Source organism: Nelumbo nucifera, chromosome 2, assembly GCF_055504915.1.
Source record: "Nelumbo nucifera cultivar China Antique chromosome 2, China Antique-T2T, whole genome shotgun sequence".
Taxonomy (NCBI): Eukaryota; Viridiplantae; Streptophyta; class Magnoliopsida; order Proteales; family Nelumbonaceae; genus Nelumbo; species Nelumbo nucifera.
The window spans coordinates 24,652,468-24,668,559 of NC_142650.1; the positions used below are offsets into that span (position 1 = coordinate 24,652,468).

At 32.4% G+C, this 16,092-nt stretch overlaps 1 protein-coding gene across 2 annotated transcripts; it reads left to right on the forward strand.

The window, feature by feature from the left end:
• Positions 1-8,104: 8,104 nt before the first annotated feature.
• LOC104595289 (WAT1-related protein At5g07050-like) lies at positions 8,105-16,043 on the forward strand. Of its 2 annotated transcripts, none has more exons than XM_088898559.1 (7): positions 8,105-8,353; positions 8,908-8,970; positions 9,946-10,062; positions 11,027-11,255; positions 12,474-12,632; positions 15,467-15,618; positions 15,873-16,043. In XM_088898559.1, exons 1-7 carry the CDS (start codon positions 8,151-8,153, stop codon positions 15,895-15,897), a joined length of 948 nt encoding a protein of 315 aa, XP_088754685.1. In that variant the 5' UTR covers positions 8,105-8,150; the 3' UTR covers positions 15,898-16,043. The 2 variants fall into 2 exon arrangements, with proteins under 2 accessions (XP_088754685.1, XP_010254268.1); XM_010255966.3 differs by having other exon boundaries at positions 8,106-8,353; positions 15,844-16,043.
• Positions 16,044-16,092: the final 49 nt, after the last annotated feature.

Here is a 16,092-nt window from a genome sequence, read left to right on the forward strand (position 1 = left end):
AAAAGCTCTAGAGAAAGGACGGACCCCACCCAAGGGTAAAAACACCCCACCAATGGTGGAAGAAACTGTAACAACTGGTAAAAAAAAAAAAAAAAAAAAAAAGACAAAAGAAACAAAAACAGGACAAGAAGAAATTGAAAGCCAACTAGATTCAAAAACAAAAGGAACCCTAAAAACATTTTCAGAAAAACCTAGAAAAGAAGTTCTTTATGGAAACCCTAAAAAATAAGATCTTTAAAGAAACCCTAGGAAACTAAAAGCAATGAAAAACCAAACAAAACAACACAAGTAGAGATACTTGACCATCAGAATTCTCACTTCGAAATTTCACCCCGAGATCTCTTACAAAGAGTTTGTAATTGCAAGATTCGACGGGACTGAGAAAGTGAGAAGTACTCAAGAGATGTCTTTCATTGGTGACTTTGAACGTCATCAAATGCTAAATTGGGCCAGCTGAGTTGTATCCCTATTCCCAAAATAATACAACATTGGCTGAGACCACAACTTTGGCCCGGCCCGTCAGACACAAGCAACAAAAGCAAGTTATCATTTTGGCATTTTCCCCTCGTCCCTTAGCCCTAAAGAGCCCAACGATAGGATTAGGAACAGGAACACACACCCCTTTAGTTTTGCTCCTTTTTTGGAAAGGACGGAACGGGTCCATAACAAGGTCACAGCTCTCATGGTTGAGAATTTTATGGGATAAATACTCAAACACTACATATCGTGAGGTTTCTGATTGGACTCGAAAAAGAATCAAATGGCATCAATCATTCAATCGTTGCTTTCTTACTGACGTTTTGACAAACAACCTTCCTGCATTTTCGACTCTCCTTGTCAAACCATTAAAGACAGAATGAATGAACTATATTAGAAAATTCTGCAGCTCGTACAATATAATTGAAACCCTGAAGAACATGTAAACACTTCATGAGCACCCAGTATACAAGTCATAAGAAATCGAAGAGCAAGTTTTTTTATAATCATTCACTTAAAATGGACACTGGAACTCATGAACATGAAACTGAAAGAATGGGTTCAATTAGAGTTGGGAGAATCGAATATTCCAATTCAAATCATCACCAGCCAACGACATGGACATATCAGACATCTGCTGAAATGATCACGTCCACCTCGAGCATCTTGATCAACAACTCAGGCTCAGGCTGGGCATCAAGCTTGCTCTTGTCTATCAAGCTTTTAAACCCAATATTTTTCAAAGCATGCAACTATCTATCTATCTATATAATTTCCTTTCATTAGAGTTTCAGATTTTGAGCCCAATGGTTAGAAGGGCAAGATAGGATTTCTCTTTTCAAAATAACCAAGCTATCTTTAAAATCTATACACAAACCTCCAAATTTTCATGATAAAAAGGTGACATGACTTTAGTCACCCCAGCCCGATTACCGGGTCCGACCAAATGATAGTGATAGTGCTCGATTTTCTATCTTCATTTTTACTTTTTATATAAACTCAAAAAGAGTCTGGGTCAATTTTGGAGGGCTGAGCTGTTTTCTTTCATTGAGTGGCTTTCAATAAACCACCAAAATAAGCTATTATAAAGTCATTTGGGGTTTTTGGATTTTCCACCAAACATGATTTATAAGGCATCCATGCGATGCCCACCTCACAAAATCAAAAGCCACTCCCAAACAGACAGACAGACAAATAAGTAATTTTAGTAGGCTTCTTGTTCGACACCCATTGTGTCCCAATTATTAATTACATAATAAACTAATTGGTTATTTATTTTGATAACTCATTAATTATAATTATTATAAGCTTAATAATTAAATTTAAAATTTCCAAAAATTTATTAGTGAAAGTACTTTAAATGAAAATTATATCAAATCTGTTAATATTAATAACAATAATAATCAGTAATTATCATAATATATAATTAATTATAATTATACATAGTAATTAATATTAATAATATCTTTAGTATATAGATATTAGATAGCTAGGTCATGCTTTATATAATTACTCTTTTTTTTTTGTTTCCTTTTACTTATACTAACTTAATGTTTTTTATATGCTTGTTAGCTTGTATACATCTATTAGTATAAATATTAACTAATGTTATTTTTAACTTATCTTATTTTTACTAATATTTGTTAAGATGTTTTTAGTATTATCACATATCTTTTATTAAAAAAAAAAGAAAAAGTCGAAAAATGGAAGGAGTGATGTGAGGAGGAGGAATTCTGTTCCCTTCCCCACCTCATAGTCATAGTCATAGAGATGGACACTCCCTAAGCTGATCAAGAACAGTATTTATGATCAATGATTAGGCCACTGAGAAGGTAGTAACAATTATGTTTTATAAAAAGAAGGAATATTTGTTGTGTTAGATTCTTTTGCTTATAAGTAGTTTGCTTTTAATATGTAGATATTTTTTGAAAAATGATATATGTTAAACTTTCATTTATTACATATAAACATGATATTAGAAAATGATTCATAGGATGTCATGTATTAGTATTACTATAACAAACCTCATAAGTCTAATAAAAAAAATTAATTTCAGATATTTTTATATTTGAAATTCTTTTATGTATACCTTTTTGTCAGACTTCTTACTTGTTTGGTCTCAATTATTTCGGATAATTAAGTCTTTAGATCATTTCATAACAACTTCAATCCACATCTTTTTTGTCTTTCTCCTTGCTTTTTTTTAACCTTTTCTTGAACCAATTCACCTTTCGTTTTGTATTATTATTATTATTTTTTTATTATTATATAGTCGTTGCTGTCATATCCAAATGACAAAACCATAACATCTCTTCATTCTTCTCTTGGCATCTTACAAATTGAGATTACATTTGGAACCTCTTTAATGTACTTGTTTCTAATTCTATCCTTTTCTGTCTTGTCACACATCACAGCTATATTTATTGGTCTCACAGTCTTCTACTAAATTTTTAATGTACATGCAAGAAAAATAATGCATCATATGCATCCCTTCAACCACCTGATCAAAAACATCCTGTATCTCATTCATAACCATAATTAATATTCCACCACTTAGTTACACTGTTAATTTGAGTTTTAGCTTAATTAGTCCTATGGTGGATGGTTTCAATCAATTTTGATTGGTGTAGAACAAAAACAAAAAAAAAAAAAAAAAACAATTTCTTAGATCAAACAAGCAGCCAAGGTTTGACATTGTGGAAGATAAATTGCATTAGATGGTTCCCTCAAATCATTTTCTATTTCAAGTCATTCATTTTTTTTTTCCAAATTGATTAATGACAAGGGCATTGCTTAATGACAAAGGCAAACCAATCAAAATATCTAATTAGGGTTCATTCTTTTCATTTGATAGCATAGGTAAAACTAATCCTTGATAGAATATTGGTGAATATCAAATGTTTTGTTAAAGAAATTCTAAACTTTAATGCCTTCTCTCAATTACTTAATGTATGCCCTACACTGTCTAGGCTGGGTATATGAGTTGCTTGCAGTGTTTGTTTTTGGGACCCCATATAAGGCATTAATCCTTCCCAATCTTGAAAACAATTCCAGGCAAGAAAATGGGCTTTAATTTTTTCTATACATTTTAAAAGGGTACCCCAAACACATACCCCCATAGTTTGGGGGGTATATCACTTAAACTAACCTTCAATTCTAAACTTTTTTTTTTTTTGTGCCTTTTCTCAATTGCTTAATTTGTCTCTTGCAGTGTGGGCATATAATCGGTTAGCAATGTTTGTTTTGGGAACTCAGATAAGGCAAAACCTCTTATTTAGGGTTCGACTATAATACCTGAAAAACTTGTAATCAATTCATCGGTATTGTAAAAATGATAACCAATCAAGTGGTATTTATCAAAATACACAAAGGGGTTTTGATTGATCAAAGCCCTTCCAGTATCAATGAGTGGGAAATTATGAAATTGCTCATTCACATAATTCAGATATACACTCCACAAACGTCTCACAGCACATTCCTGCGGTGCATTGGGAACATCTCCCAATGATGACATCATCTATTCTAGTATATCATCAGAAAATATTCCTAATACATGACGAGGATGTGCTATAAAACGTTATGGGGTGCCCCGTTGTGGGGCACAGATGTGAACGCCTCTATGTTTGAATGACAAAGATTTCCACCAATCCCAGAAATTCAACTATTTTAAAAATTTTATAAAATACTGATATATGACCTAAGATATGGACCATACATAAAAAAAAAGCCTCCTAAAATCAATCAATGAATCTCAACCATCCAAATGGTGTATCAAATTTCATCTAATCTTAGCCCATCAAATTGATGTAACAAATCAATCCAATGATCCTAACCATCAAGGTGATTTCTTAATATTTTTCTTCCCAATATTGAGACATTGTCTTTACATTATCTAATCTAGCCCTTCACAATGGTGCAAAGACATTGTCTATTGTCTCCCTTTCTATTTCAGTCGATAAATAATGTTGTTGCAATGCTTGGACCCCGTGGGCTACTAGACATTGTCGAATTAAGCTTTTAGATTGAACGATTTTTTGACACAGTATCAAAGTCTATTTGACCAAGCGTTCTAGTGTCTCATCCTCATTACCCTCATATATTATAACTGATTAAATTTTAGCACAAGGTATAGGTGAGCCTGTTACTTGTTTGTGCTTCAAGCCCAATAAACTTTCGTGTGAGGGGCATGTTAGAGAATAAAAACATACTTAACAGACTTTACTTAACAGCTTGTGCATTTAGGTTGAATGATTCCTTCGCATTAGATAAGCTTGTTATTAGAAAATCAATATACTTTTGTCTTCTTTGATATTCCTTTTCTTTTTCTATTTCTTCTTTTCTTTCCTACTCCTACTGTGAAATCTCAAGCATGACACGATAGAGATTCTAGGACATGATCATTTCATATATGATCAATATATAATGAACCATATAAATTTCTAAGGAAGTTGAGTAAAATTACATACACAAAAATTGACAGGGTGAAAGAAAATAGTTTATCTATCAGGCTTCTGGGTCTCGGTATGCCTTATACTGTTATACATGGGATTTTATAACAGATTAATCAGGAACGATTCAGGGTGAGCTTTTGTAGTACTGTTATACATGGGATTTTCACCATAGCTTCTGTCAATGGGTCTGTGTTTGGAACAGGTTGAGTGTGACACAAACCAGATTGAAATTGATTATAATGTTGTTTGTAATATGAATGTAAAATGAGATTTTTAATTTAAATGGAAAAAAAAGTAGACTTATATTCAAAGTGGGCTTTTGTAAAAAAAAAAGGTAAATTACTTTATTGGTATTTGTGTTTACATCCATTACAGCTAAAAGTTGGTTGGTAAGAAAGCAAGTTCATCAATATGAAACTAACCCAACTTTACTTTTGTATGGATCAAAATGCACTCTGTAAATTTGCATTTACACTATTTGTATTGTTTTCAAACGCAGCCAAAACAATCACTTCTCCCAATGTCTTATTTCTTCTTCCAAAGCCTAATCATGTGTTTTTACCTTCTCTCTTTCTCTCTTCCAAGAATGACATGTCATGTGCATGTCATACATATTCCACCAAACAAAAAAAAGCATACTTCATAGTTCATACATGTGAATTGATATTAATTCTTTCTTCCAATCTCATTTTTGTTCATCTCATCACAAAAAAAAAAGTGAAAATTATAGTATACCCCACCTCACAATTATTTGTTTATTTATTTATTATTTTATTTTGTAAAATCCTCACTTATCACCCACCTACCCCCTTGAATTATGTCAGATTCCCCCACCTGTCACTACTGTTACAAACAATGACAAATTTGGGAGGTGGGGGAATCAATAATTTGCCCAAAAAAAAAAAGAGAAAAGGAAAAACTCCAAAAAGTTAAAATAAAGGAGAGAAAACACTAGTTATTCCAAAATTACCCCTACCTAAAACATGAAGCGCCAAACAAACATATTTAGATGGCCACACTTAGGGATGGCAATTTGGCAATTTCGTGAGAATTTTTGGGTATCTGACCTATCCCGACCCTAATAGGACCCATTTATCAAAATCTTATAGAGTTTGGGACGGGTTTGGGTTTTGACTTTAGGGCATTGGATACCCAATACCGGGATGCATAAGTATGAACCTATTAATCTATTATATTATACATCATGCACAAATTTATAAATTTTAAGTACTAAGATAATTATTCTATTATTAATATTTTATTTATATAAATTTCTTGGATTAAAATCATCATTTGATGTAAATTTGGATTTGATAGATTGTTTATTTCATTTAGTTATAAAATGCTAATTTTAAATATTATTTCTTTTAATTTTTAGTTGGAATAGTTAATCATATACATGTATTGATTGTTTTGATGAACGCAAAAGTTAATAAAATATATTATTTTCCATTAAATAACACAAAAGGCAAGACGACTTAAAGTTAGACGAGTTTAGAATCAGGGATACATAGGCTGGTTTGGGAATGGGTAGGACAATTTGCACGGATACTCTACCTGTTGCCATTCCTAGTCACACTTCTAGGTGGTAAATAGGTTTGCAAACTATAAGGGGAATTTTGGTAAAAGGACACTAATAAAAATTAGTAAACACTTATCTAACAATAATCACGAAAATCCATTTAAAAGTACAAAAAATAATTAAAAATAAAAATAATAAAACTTAAATAAATATAATAAAAATTATAAGAAAAAACTGGGATGTAGTGTGGAAAGATATGATACTGGAAGGGCTTTGACCAATTAAGACCCCATGAATTTTGATAAAAACCGACTTGATTGGTTAGCACTTTATGGTGTGAGTTGGTTAGCTATAAGTTTTTCTTGTATGATGCTTTTCCGGCATCATAGTCGAACTCAAATTATAATTTAAAATCCATTTAGAAATAAGGCATCACTAGAAGATAGCAATTCATAAACTAAAATTAAAATCCACTTAATAATAACTAAAATTCATAAAAGTTTAAAATTAACAAATAACAATAAAAAATATAATCCATTTATATTTAATCTAAAACTAAAACAAATGTTACAATCCAATCCATGAATAAAAATATGGCTCATGTGCTGCCATGGTTACCCCTTCTCTGCTCACCATGCCTTATCACAACTATATAGAACCGGCTGCCTGATTATGAATCCTTTTATTAATTGCAATGAGAATCCTTTAAAAAAGTTAGAATGTAATTAATATGGATGAGATCTCAGGCTTCACACATATGGAGATTTAAATTAAGACATTATTTTTGATTGTTGAGTGTTGATAGATAGCAGCAGTCATATATGGCGTAAAGCAAGATAGATAGAGACTACTGCATGCATTTGGTTACATGCAAATGCAAATGTAAATGTAAAAGAAAAAGAAAAAGAAAATAAAGGTTTTGCCAAAACAAGGCAGAGGGGTATAATATGTTCCAATGCCAAGCGAATTATTTACATATGTTTTACAGGAATCAATGTATAATTAATAGATTTTTGTTTTCATTTTTAATTTTACACATAAATGCCATGCTCTCAGAGAGTATTCACACTGTTTTTGCATTCAGGATATCTGGGTCCCTCAGTTAAAAAAAGACTTTACCTCTCATGTTAGAGAATCCCAAACCAAAGTAAACAATTTTTTTTTTTTTTTTTTCTGTCTAAAGCTCGATCATCGATGTACAGTTTGGGGCTCTTCCTACATATGCATGACGTCATTAACATGGATGCGGGACAAATATTCTTTAAGTTAATTAAGAAGACAAAAAAGGAAATCAGTGGGGGTGACGTCTCATGTGCAGACAGTAAAAGTTTTAGTTCACGCTGCGCAACACATTTCCATTTCCAGCACTCATACATCCCCGCCGCTGTGTATTGTATTGGAAACATCTCTAATATCATTGAGATTGAGATTGAGATTGAGATTGAGATTGGTACCATTATTATCGGGAGATATTTTTAATACGCGGCAGGGATTTGCTGTGGGGCGGCCCTTTGTGAGTTTATCATCTATTGATCAAGGAGGAATTATAGAGAAAAAGGTATAGTAAATTAAAATCCTCCAAAACACACCACGAGGAAAGAAGAAAAGGTATTATCGACTTTTTCAAATTAAAAGAATATAAATGCATGCATAATAATGTATGTAAGCGGTAAGCCCATGCCCAAAGTGAAAGACATAAAATGGAAGGAAAGCAAGAGAGCATAAAAGTCATGGAGAGATCGCAACCTTACTTTCTCAGCATATTTAGCAGCGCTTGTTTTGCAGGGTTTAACATAGTTTCCAAGGTTTCTCTAAATAAAGGCATGAGCCGTTATGTCCTCGTCGTCTATGCTCATGCAATTGGAATGCTAACCACAGCTGTTCTTGCACTTCTCTTCGAAAGGTTCCTTTCTTCTTTGTTTCTTTTCTCACAATCAATGTCTAAGTTCAGTCCTATATATGTATGAGATGGGATTTGCTAAGAGCAAAAATCTCACAAATACACCAAGAGCACAACAACATCCAATCACACATTAGAAACATCTCTAGATTGTATGCTTTTTTTTTGCTTTGAGCATACCCAAATTCCCTGATATATACACGGGATAAGGCCCAAAGTTTGAATTGATCGAAAGATCATAGACATCACAAAGGATTTTTTGTTCCCAATCAATGATAATGCATTGAAAATCATGGGTGCTACTTAGCCTTATAATTGAAAGGTTTTCCAACACTATTAATTTTTAGTTTTATCAGAAAAAATAGTGAGGAAATTAAAAGAAATTGGTGGAAAATTCTTCAAGCATTTCATGAAGTTTATCAACAACTTTTTTCCTTTCTCATTTGTTAATTTTCTGATCAGGAACAAAATAAAAATCAATCTTAAAAGCAAGGTAGTCTGCTTGTAATGAGATAAACCCACCAAAGGTTGATTTAAGTTACGTTGTATTCTTGCAGGAAAAATCGACCTCGCATTACTTTCCGAATCTTGACCCATATCTTCATCTTGGGGCTTCTGGGGTAAGTATTTTGATGACAATCATGCAACAATGGAAACCTGATGACTGTGTTTAATTACTATCATAACTCCTCACTCATATAGTCATATATATATAGTTACAGCTCTCCACATCAGCATTAGCCTGAAAGTTGCGACACTTCACATGAGGTGAAATTGCACCTCCTATCTGAGTGCACCGGTGCAGTTTGGGTGGATTACTTGTGCTTTCCGTTGTGTTTTTTCTGTTTGGGTGAAGAATGAAAGACTCCAGTACCAGTTATGGAGGGAGCATCAGGACGGGCCCCAATTTAAGCGTTTGTGTATTCTTGGAAGACAAACAACACTTCCAAGGTCATGCACATATACAGCCTCCGCCGTGAATAGAAAACCGGCCGGAATATCTTGACAGTGACTGTGGGGGGCGAGGGAGACTTAAAGAGAGGAGAGTGGCAAGACGAAAAGGTTGGGGTAGAGGCTCACCACTGTCCACTGTGGAGTGTGGAGTCTCTATTAAGGGCTCACACATGTTAAGTGGGCTTAACGTGTAAAGCTGAAGTAGAGGGCTGTATTGATGTAATTGGATACAGCCTCGGCCCACTACAGCCTTGCATACTTTTTTATTCTACTGTCTTATAGATGATGGAGCCAAATGAACTTAGTGTCACTGTAGAAAAGGGGATCTACACTTTATCAAATTCATCGAGCTTGTGGCATATCCAGTGGGCCCACTCATGTCAGATTAGCTGAATGTGATTGGCTGTTAAGAAGGCTATTCAGTTCAGTGCCAATGATAAAACATATGTGGCTCGTAGCAACAAGTTTCCCATCTATTTTATCACTGGTGTGGAGCACTAAGAGCCATATTTTTTGTGGGCCTTCTAAAATTTACATGCATTGGTATATAGATACTTTTTTTCTTATGTTTATATCTATGCAAGTCTTAATATGAGAACTTGGGTTAGGTGATGTATGTTGATTATAATATGTTTTTTCAGACCCGTAATTGCAATGACAACATTCTATGCTGGCATGGGATTTACTTCATCTGCATTTGCATCTGCCATGGCCAATCTAGTTCCATCAATGACACTCATTTTGGCGATTTTATTCAGGTAAAGTTCATTATTGTCTCATCAAGATGGTTTTGGTTTGGAGTAGAAATGAGACAAGATTTTCTTTATATAAAGTTGAGTCGCATGAGATCCAAAAAAAAGTAGTAGATATTTTTTTAATGTTCTCTATCTACTTTTCGTTACTTCTAAAATATTGAAAAATGTACACACACGGTGTATTTGTTAGAGCTATCAAATCGGATGGGTCTGATATCGATTGGGACAGAATAGAGTCAGAACTGATTCAATTATTAATCGGGAAAAATTAGGTTTGACCCAAGGTTTAAAGTATCGATACGTATCGGTCTGTATTGGTCGATATATATCATTTCGGTACCCTTCCGATATGTCTCTATAGTGGATGTATCGGGGGTCTGACCGGTTCAGGGGGTGGAGGAGCCCTAAACTGGTCCCCTTGAACTGGTTTCGAAAAAAATAAAAAAAAAGGCACAAAAATGTGTATCGATTCATCCGATACGCCCCTGTCGACATATCGGGCATATTAATATTTTGAACCTTGGTCTGACCCAATTAGACTTGATTATACTTGACAATGTTAATTACCTATGATAATAACAAACATTTTTGGATTAACTTATGATAATAACAACTTGAAACTTCATTTTTCATAATATAATCTTAATAAAATGACAGTAAAAATAATAAACTTTTTATGTGTTGATAAAACATGTATTTTTAACCAAAGCCATCTTATATACTCTCTATAATTACTTTACCCTTTAATAAAAATAGCAAAAAAACAAGGAGACCTTTATATATATATTATTAACTATATTATTGTTTATATAGAAAAAAACTATATTATCGGTCGGTAGACCTGACCCGTTGTTGGCTCTAGTTTTTCGTTCACTTTTCTATTGGTAATTTCAAATATATGATTATTTATAAAATATCATATTTAGCTTTTCTTATAGACCCTAACATTTGGATTTTTTGAATTCAGGATGGAGAAATTAAATATCTTCAAATCTAGCAGCCAATTAAAGATAGGTGGAACTCTTATAGCTTTTGCAGGTGCTACAATCATGATTATATACAAGGGTACCATTGTAATTTCACTTTCTTCAACACATTCTACCAAACCAATGGCGTCATTGGAAAAGGATTGGGTGAAAGGCTCCCTTCTGCTTATTGTTTCAAATTTTTCACAAGCAGCCTACTATATATTACAGGTAATTTCTAAATCCAAAGATTAAAAAAAAAAAATTGATTGCCATCTATTTTATGATGTTATTGTTTATATATATATATATATATATATATATATGTAGGATACTATTCTTCAATACTTTTCATGGAATTAAATTAAATTGGTTACCTCGTAAAAAAGTTTCACAATTTTTATAATTAGCAATTTTCTTAATAGTCTTTTTATAATTTATGATGCATGTAGATACAATCAGTAGTAACATTTTGATTAGTATAACAGATAAAATAAAATAGAACATAACTTCAAGCACTTGGAAAGTATATATGCCTTATATTAAATATAAAAATGTGAATTAGAAAATTTGTTATTATTTTTAGTATAGAAAATTTTAAAAGTATATTTGTACATTTAATCTTATTAGATATAGATATATTCTATTAGATCAAATTATATGATTCTATATATTATTATTATTATTATTATTATTATTATTATTATTTAAAACTTATATCAAACTACTGTACCATATAATCCTTTATATCTTTACCTTTCACATGTGCATAATACGTGCCCTTACACTAGTGTTTTGAAATATCGAAGTTACCACAACATTGTAAGCTGTAAATGTTAGCAATCCTTAAATTTACAATTTACATAAAGTGCTATTAGGGCAAGGTAGATACATCCTAAAGGTGCAAAATTTAATAAAAACATATTAAAGTTCTCCATAGGCTTCAAAAGTTTGAAACTTGATCTTACTATATTACTTCAGATTTGGATTTGAAGTTTCAATAATTTGATCAAATTCAGATGTGGTTGGACCCGATGAGAACCGACCCAATTACACCCCTTGCTTCTATAATACTTTTTGTGGCATTGACACTACAAAACACTATACTATAACATTGCTCATTTAAATTTGGACTTCTCTCATTTATTTCTGAAAAGCAAATTTTTTATGTATTTAAAAAATATTAAATACAACACTTTTTTTTTGCGTGGAATGAAAAGTTGAATATTAATTTAATGACTAATAATTAGTTTTGAGTATGATGGTTGATTGCATAATAGGTTAGTTTTAGGGAATTAGTGATTTTTAGTATTAAAGATAAATGTGCAATATTAGAAACAAGATCATTAATAACCCATATTGAAAGGAATTTGTCTATGTCACCCTTTATCATAAATAAATTTATTATTTTATTATGAAAGTTTAATACTTTATTAATTTAATTTACAGGTTACAACAATTAAGTTATATTCAGCTCCAATCTCTCTTACATTGTTGACATGCTTAATGGGAGCAGTACAAGCAGCAGTAATGACAACAATTTTTGATCGTAAAGCTTCATCATGGAGGTTGAGTTGGGATATTAAGTTGCTGGCCCCTATTTATTGTGTAAGATTCTTTTGCTTTTCAATTTGTAGGTATGAATTGGAAAATGATATATCTTGAATTTTGATTTACTACATATAAACATGGTATTAGAAAATGATTCATATATAGGATGTTACGTATTACTATAATAATCTTCATAAATCCAAACAGAAAAGTAATTCTATATATTTTTATACTTGAATTTCATTTTTATATACCATTCTGCCCTATTTCTTACTTTTCTTAATTTCTTCCATTTACTTGATAGAACTTTAAGTTTGATTTCAATTATTTGGGGTCACCTACATGAACCATGGTTTTCAAATTGTCTAACTGATTCTGTTTCATTCCTGAACTGTTCCCGTTGATTTAGTCAGCAGTTCACTGACCTGAGTAGTTGACCGTTGATCCATTCAATCCAGATGATGGTTTTAGCTGTTTTTTATTTTAATTATTTTTTTTTTAAATTTTCAATGGACCATCCATTTGAACCAGATGGTTGGTGGTCAAAGTGGTTCCTATCTTGCTCGCTTTTTAAAACATTGATTCAAATCCTGTCACACCGTTGTAATTTATCAAGAATTGTGCTTTTGTGCTTTTTGTCAGATTGCAAGTCCTTAGATTATTCGGAGAAGTATCGACATGCCCAATGCAGATTTCTGATTCCCACTGCACGGTTATAAATCTTCAAAATATCAAAAACCCCCACTTTATACATCAATGCCCGTCTGTGAATTGGCATCAATTCCGAGCTGGCACCCACCCCACCAACATTACTTTGGGCCTAAAAATTCTGACCCTGGGTTGAACCATCATTCTCCCTAGATTATTTTGTAACACTTCAACCAACATTTTCTATTCTTCTCCTTTCTAAAATAAATACATTTACCTGCATTCTTTTGCTTGAAAATGTTGGCTGCGTTTAGAAATGATGCAAATGGAGTGTAAATCCCGGTTCAGGGTAAATTTGCACCCTATTTCACTTTTCCTTGTGTTTGGCAACATTACATTTATGCATTGACAAATGACAGAAAATACATTTTCCAGTGCATATTACATTGATAATAAGATATAAAAGTATATCAATAAAAAAGAAGTAATTTGCATTCAAGTGGACTTTTGATAAAAAAAAGGCATATGCTTAATGTTTTATTGGAATTAATATTTGCATCCATTATACCTAAAAGTCTGTTTGATAAAAAGACTAATTTGTTAATGCAAAACTAACCCAACTTTACAATTTATATGGACCGTTTTACACTCTACATATTTGCATTCACACTTATTTGCATCGTTTTTCAAACATAATGAGACAACTCTCCAAATTATTTTAGAGTGGTAAAACTTATTCAGAAATGTGGACCAAAAATTTACTATAAAAATTTCACTTTTTATGGGCCTTACACTTATCGGTCCTTGTTGATCAACTTCCCCTCACCCCAACTTACCAGCACATGAATGACCCCCTAATCATTTTCTCTTGATTACAGCTGAAACCTCTTTAACGTACTTACTTTTAATTCTATCCATTTTTTTGTCTTATCATTCACCACATAGAGGTGTAACATGAAGGTCCGTGCCGTGATGGGCTGGGGGTTCGAGGACCACGGGCCAGCACAGCTCATGCCGTGCCGCCCGCGGTTCGCATGTCAGCACAGCCCAGCCCGTAGCCCGGCCCAACATGGCCCGCGGCACAGCCCATATATATTTTATATTATATGTTTTTTATATATAGTTATATAATATTATATAATTTATAATTATATAATAATATATAATATATTAATAAAATAAATATTTTTTAAAATTTTATTATACTAATTTATTTAATTATTGCATATATATAAGCAATTTTATACACAAAATTCATATAAAATTAAAATTTTAAGTTTTTTTTCAATTTTTTTTAAATAAATAGCTTTGGCTCGATGCACGGCCCGACCTGGCCCAAGGCTCGACCCATAGGCCAGCCTGGCCTGCGGCACGGCACGGGCCCAAGCCGTGGGCCGTGCCAGGCCGACCCCCAAAATTTTCACCAGGGAGGGTGGCACAGCCCACTTTACACCTCTACCACTACAGTTATATTCATTTCCTGAATTTGTTGCCTTTATAGACCAAAACTTATTTCCTTATTAAATTAAGGGTAACTTTCTGACACCTCTCCTGAAGTTTAGTAATTACAATCACCTCCCTTGAACTTTCTGATACAGTTGCAAGTAAACCCGTTTTGATAAAATCTTCTAAAAGAAGGTATGAAAATATCCAAAAAACCTATGTAGTTACTACTGAGGCTTGTTTATACCAAAAGACATGACAAACTTTATGAACAATAAAAACAAAGAATTTAAAGTTACAGCCCCTTGAGTGATTGATACATTGGACAAATTTGAAAAATGAATCAATTTCAGAAAAGAGACTAGGAGGGTTTGGTGTAGTAATTCATATGATGATATGAAGGGAAAAATTGGAATATAAATTAATATTTTTGTCAAAAGAAACTACATGAGTATTTTAAACATTTTCATGCCTCTCTTTAGAAGATTCTACCTGAGGGGTCTACTTGCAACTATATCAAAAAGTTCAGAAGTGATTACAATTACCAAACTTCGGAGGTCTCAATCATCAACTTCTAAATTTTTAACATATATGATGGATGTCATATAATTAATGCACAATATTCATCCCTTCAACCATTTCAACAACATCCTCTATATTTTTTTATGCTATATTTAGAATAGCCACCTAGGCATTTTTCATATGAATTTTTTTTCTCATATATATGTATGTATGTATGTATGTATGTATATATATTTAGAATATTGTAGAAAAGTCATAACCACAAGTGTGCTTTGCAGGGTGTCATGGTCTTTGGAGTAACTAGGTACATTCAGACGTTAGTAATTCAGAAAAGAGGCCCAGTGTTTGTGAGTGCTTTCAGACCAGTAGGGACAATAATTGTAGCTGTTATGGGACTTTTTATCCTGAAAGAAGCTTTACACTTGGGAAGGTAAATATGTTATTATAAGATTTCATGAAGGCTAGGTTTGGTTTGAAGAAAAAGGTAGGGAAAAGAAGGGAAAGATATAAAAACCTATACAGAGTTTGTAAAGGTTTACTTGCTTTTTCCTTCTTTTTCCTTCAAACCAAACATAACCCTAATTAAATCAAATTTCACAAATATATGAATATTTGTTTTCATTATTCTTTTATTTATTTATTTGAATCTGTGCAGTATTCTTGGAGCTGTTTTGATATTTGCAGGCCTATACATGGTTTTATGGGGTAAAGAGAAGGAGAATGCGAATGAATTAATTGAGAAAAATTTGCATGATAAAGGCGAGAATGTAGAACCATAGAATGATATCAAAGGGACTATTGTACTGAATGTTTTATGCACCACTAGCTTATCAATAATAAATATTACTTTGATCATATCCTAATGAGCTTAATTTTAATATGCAATATTATTTAGATTTTAGTG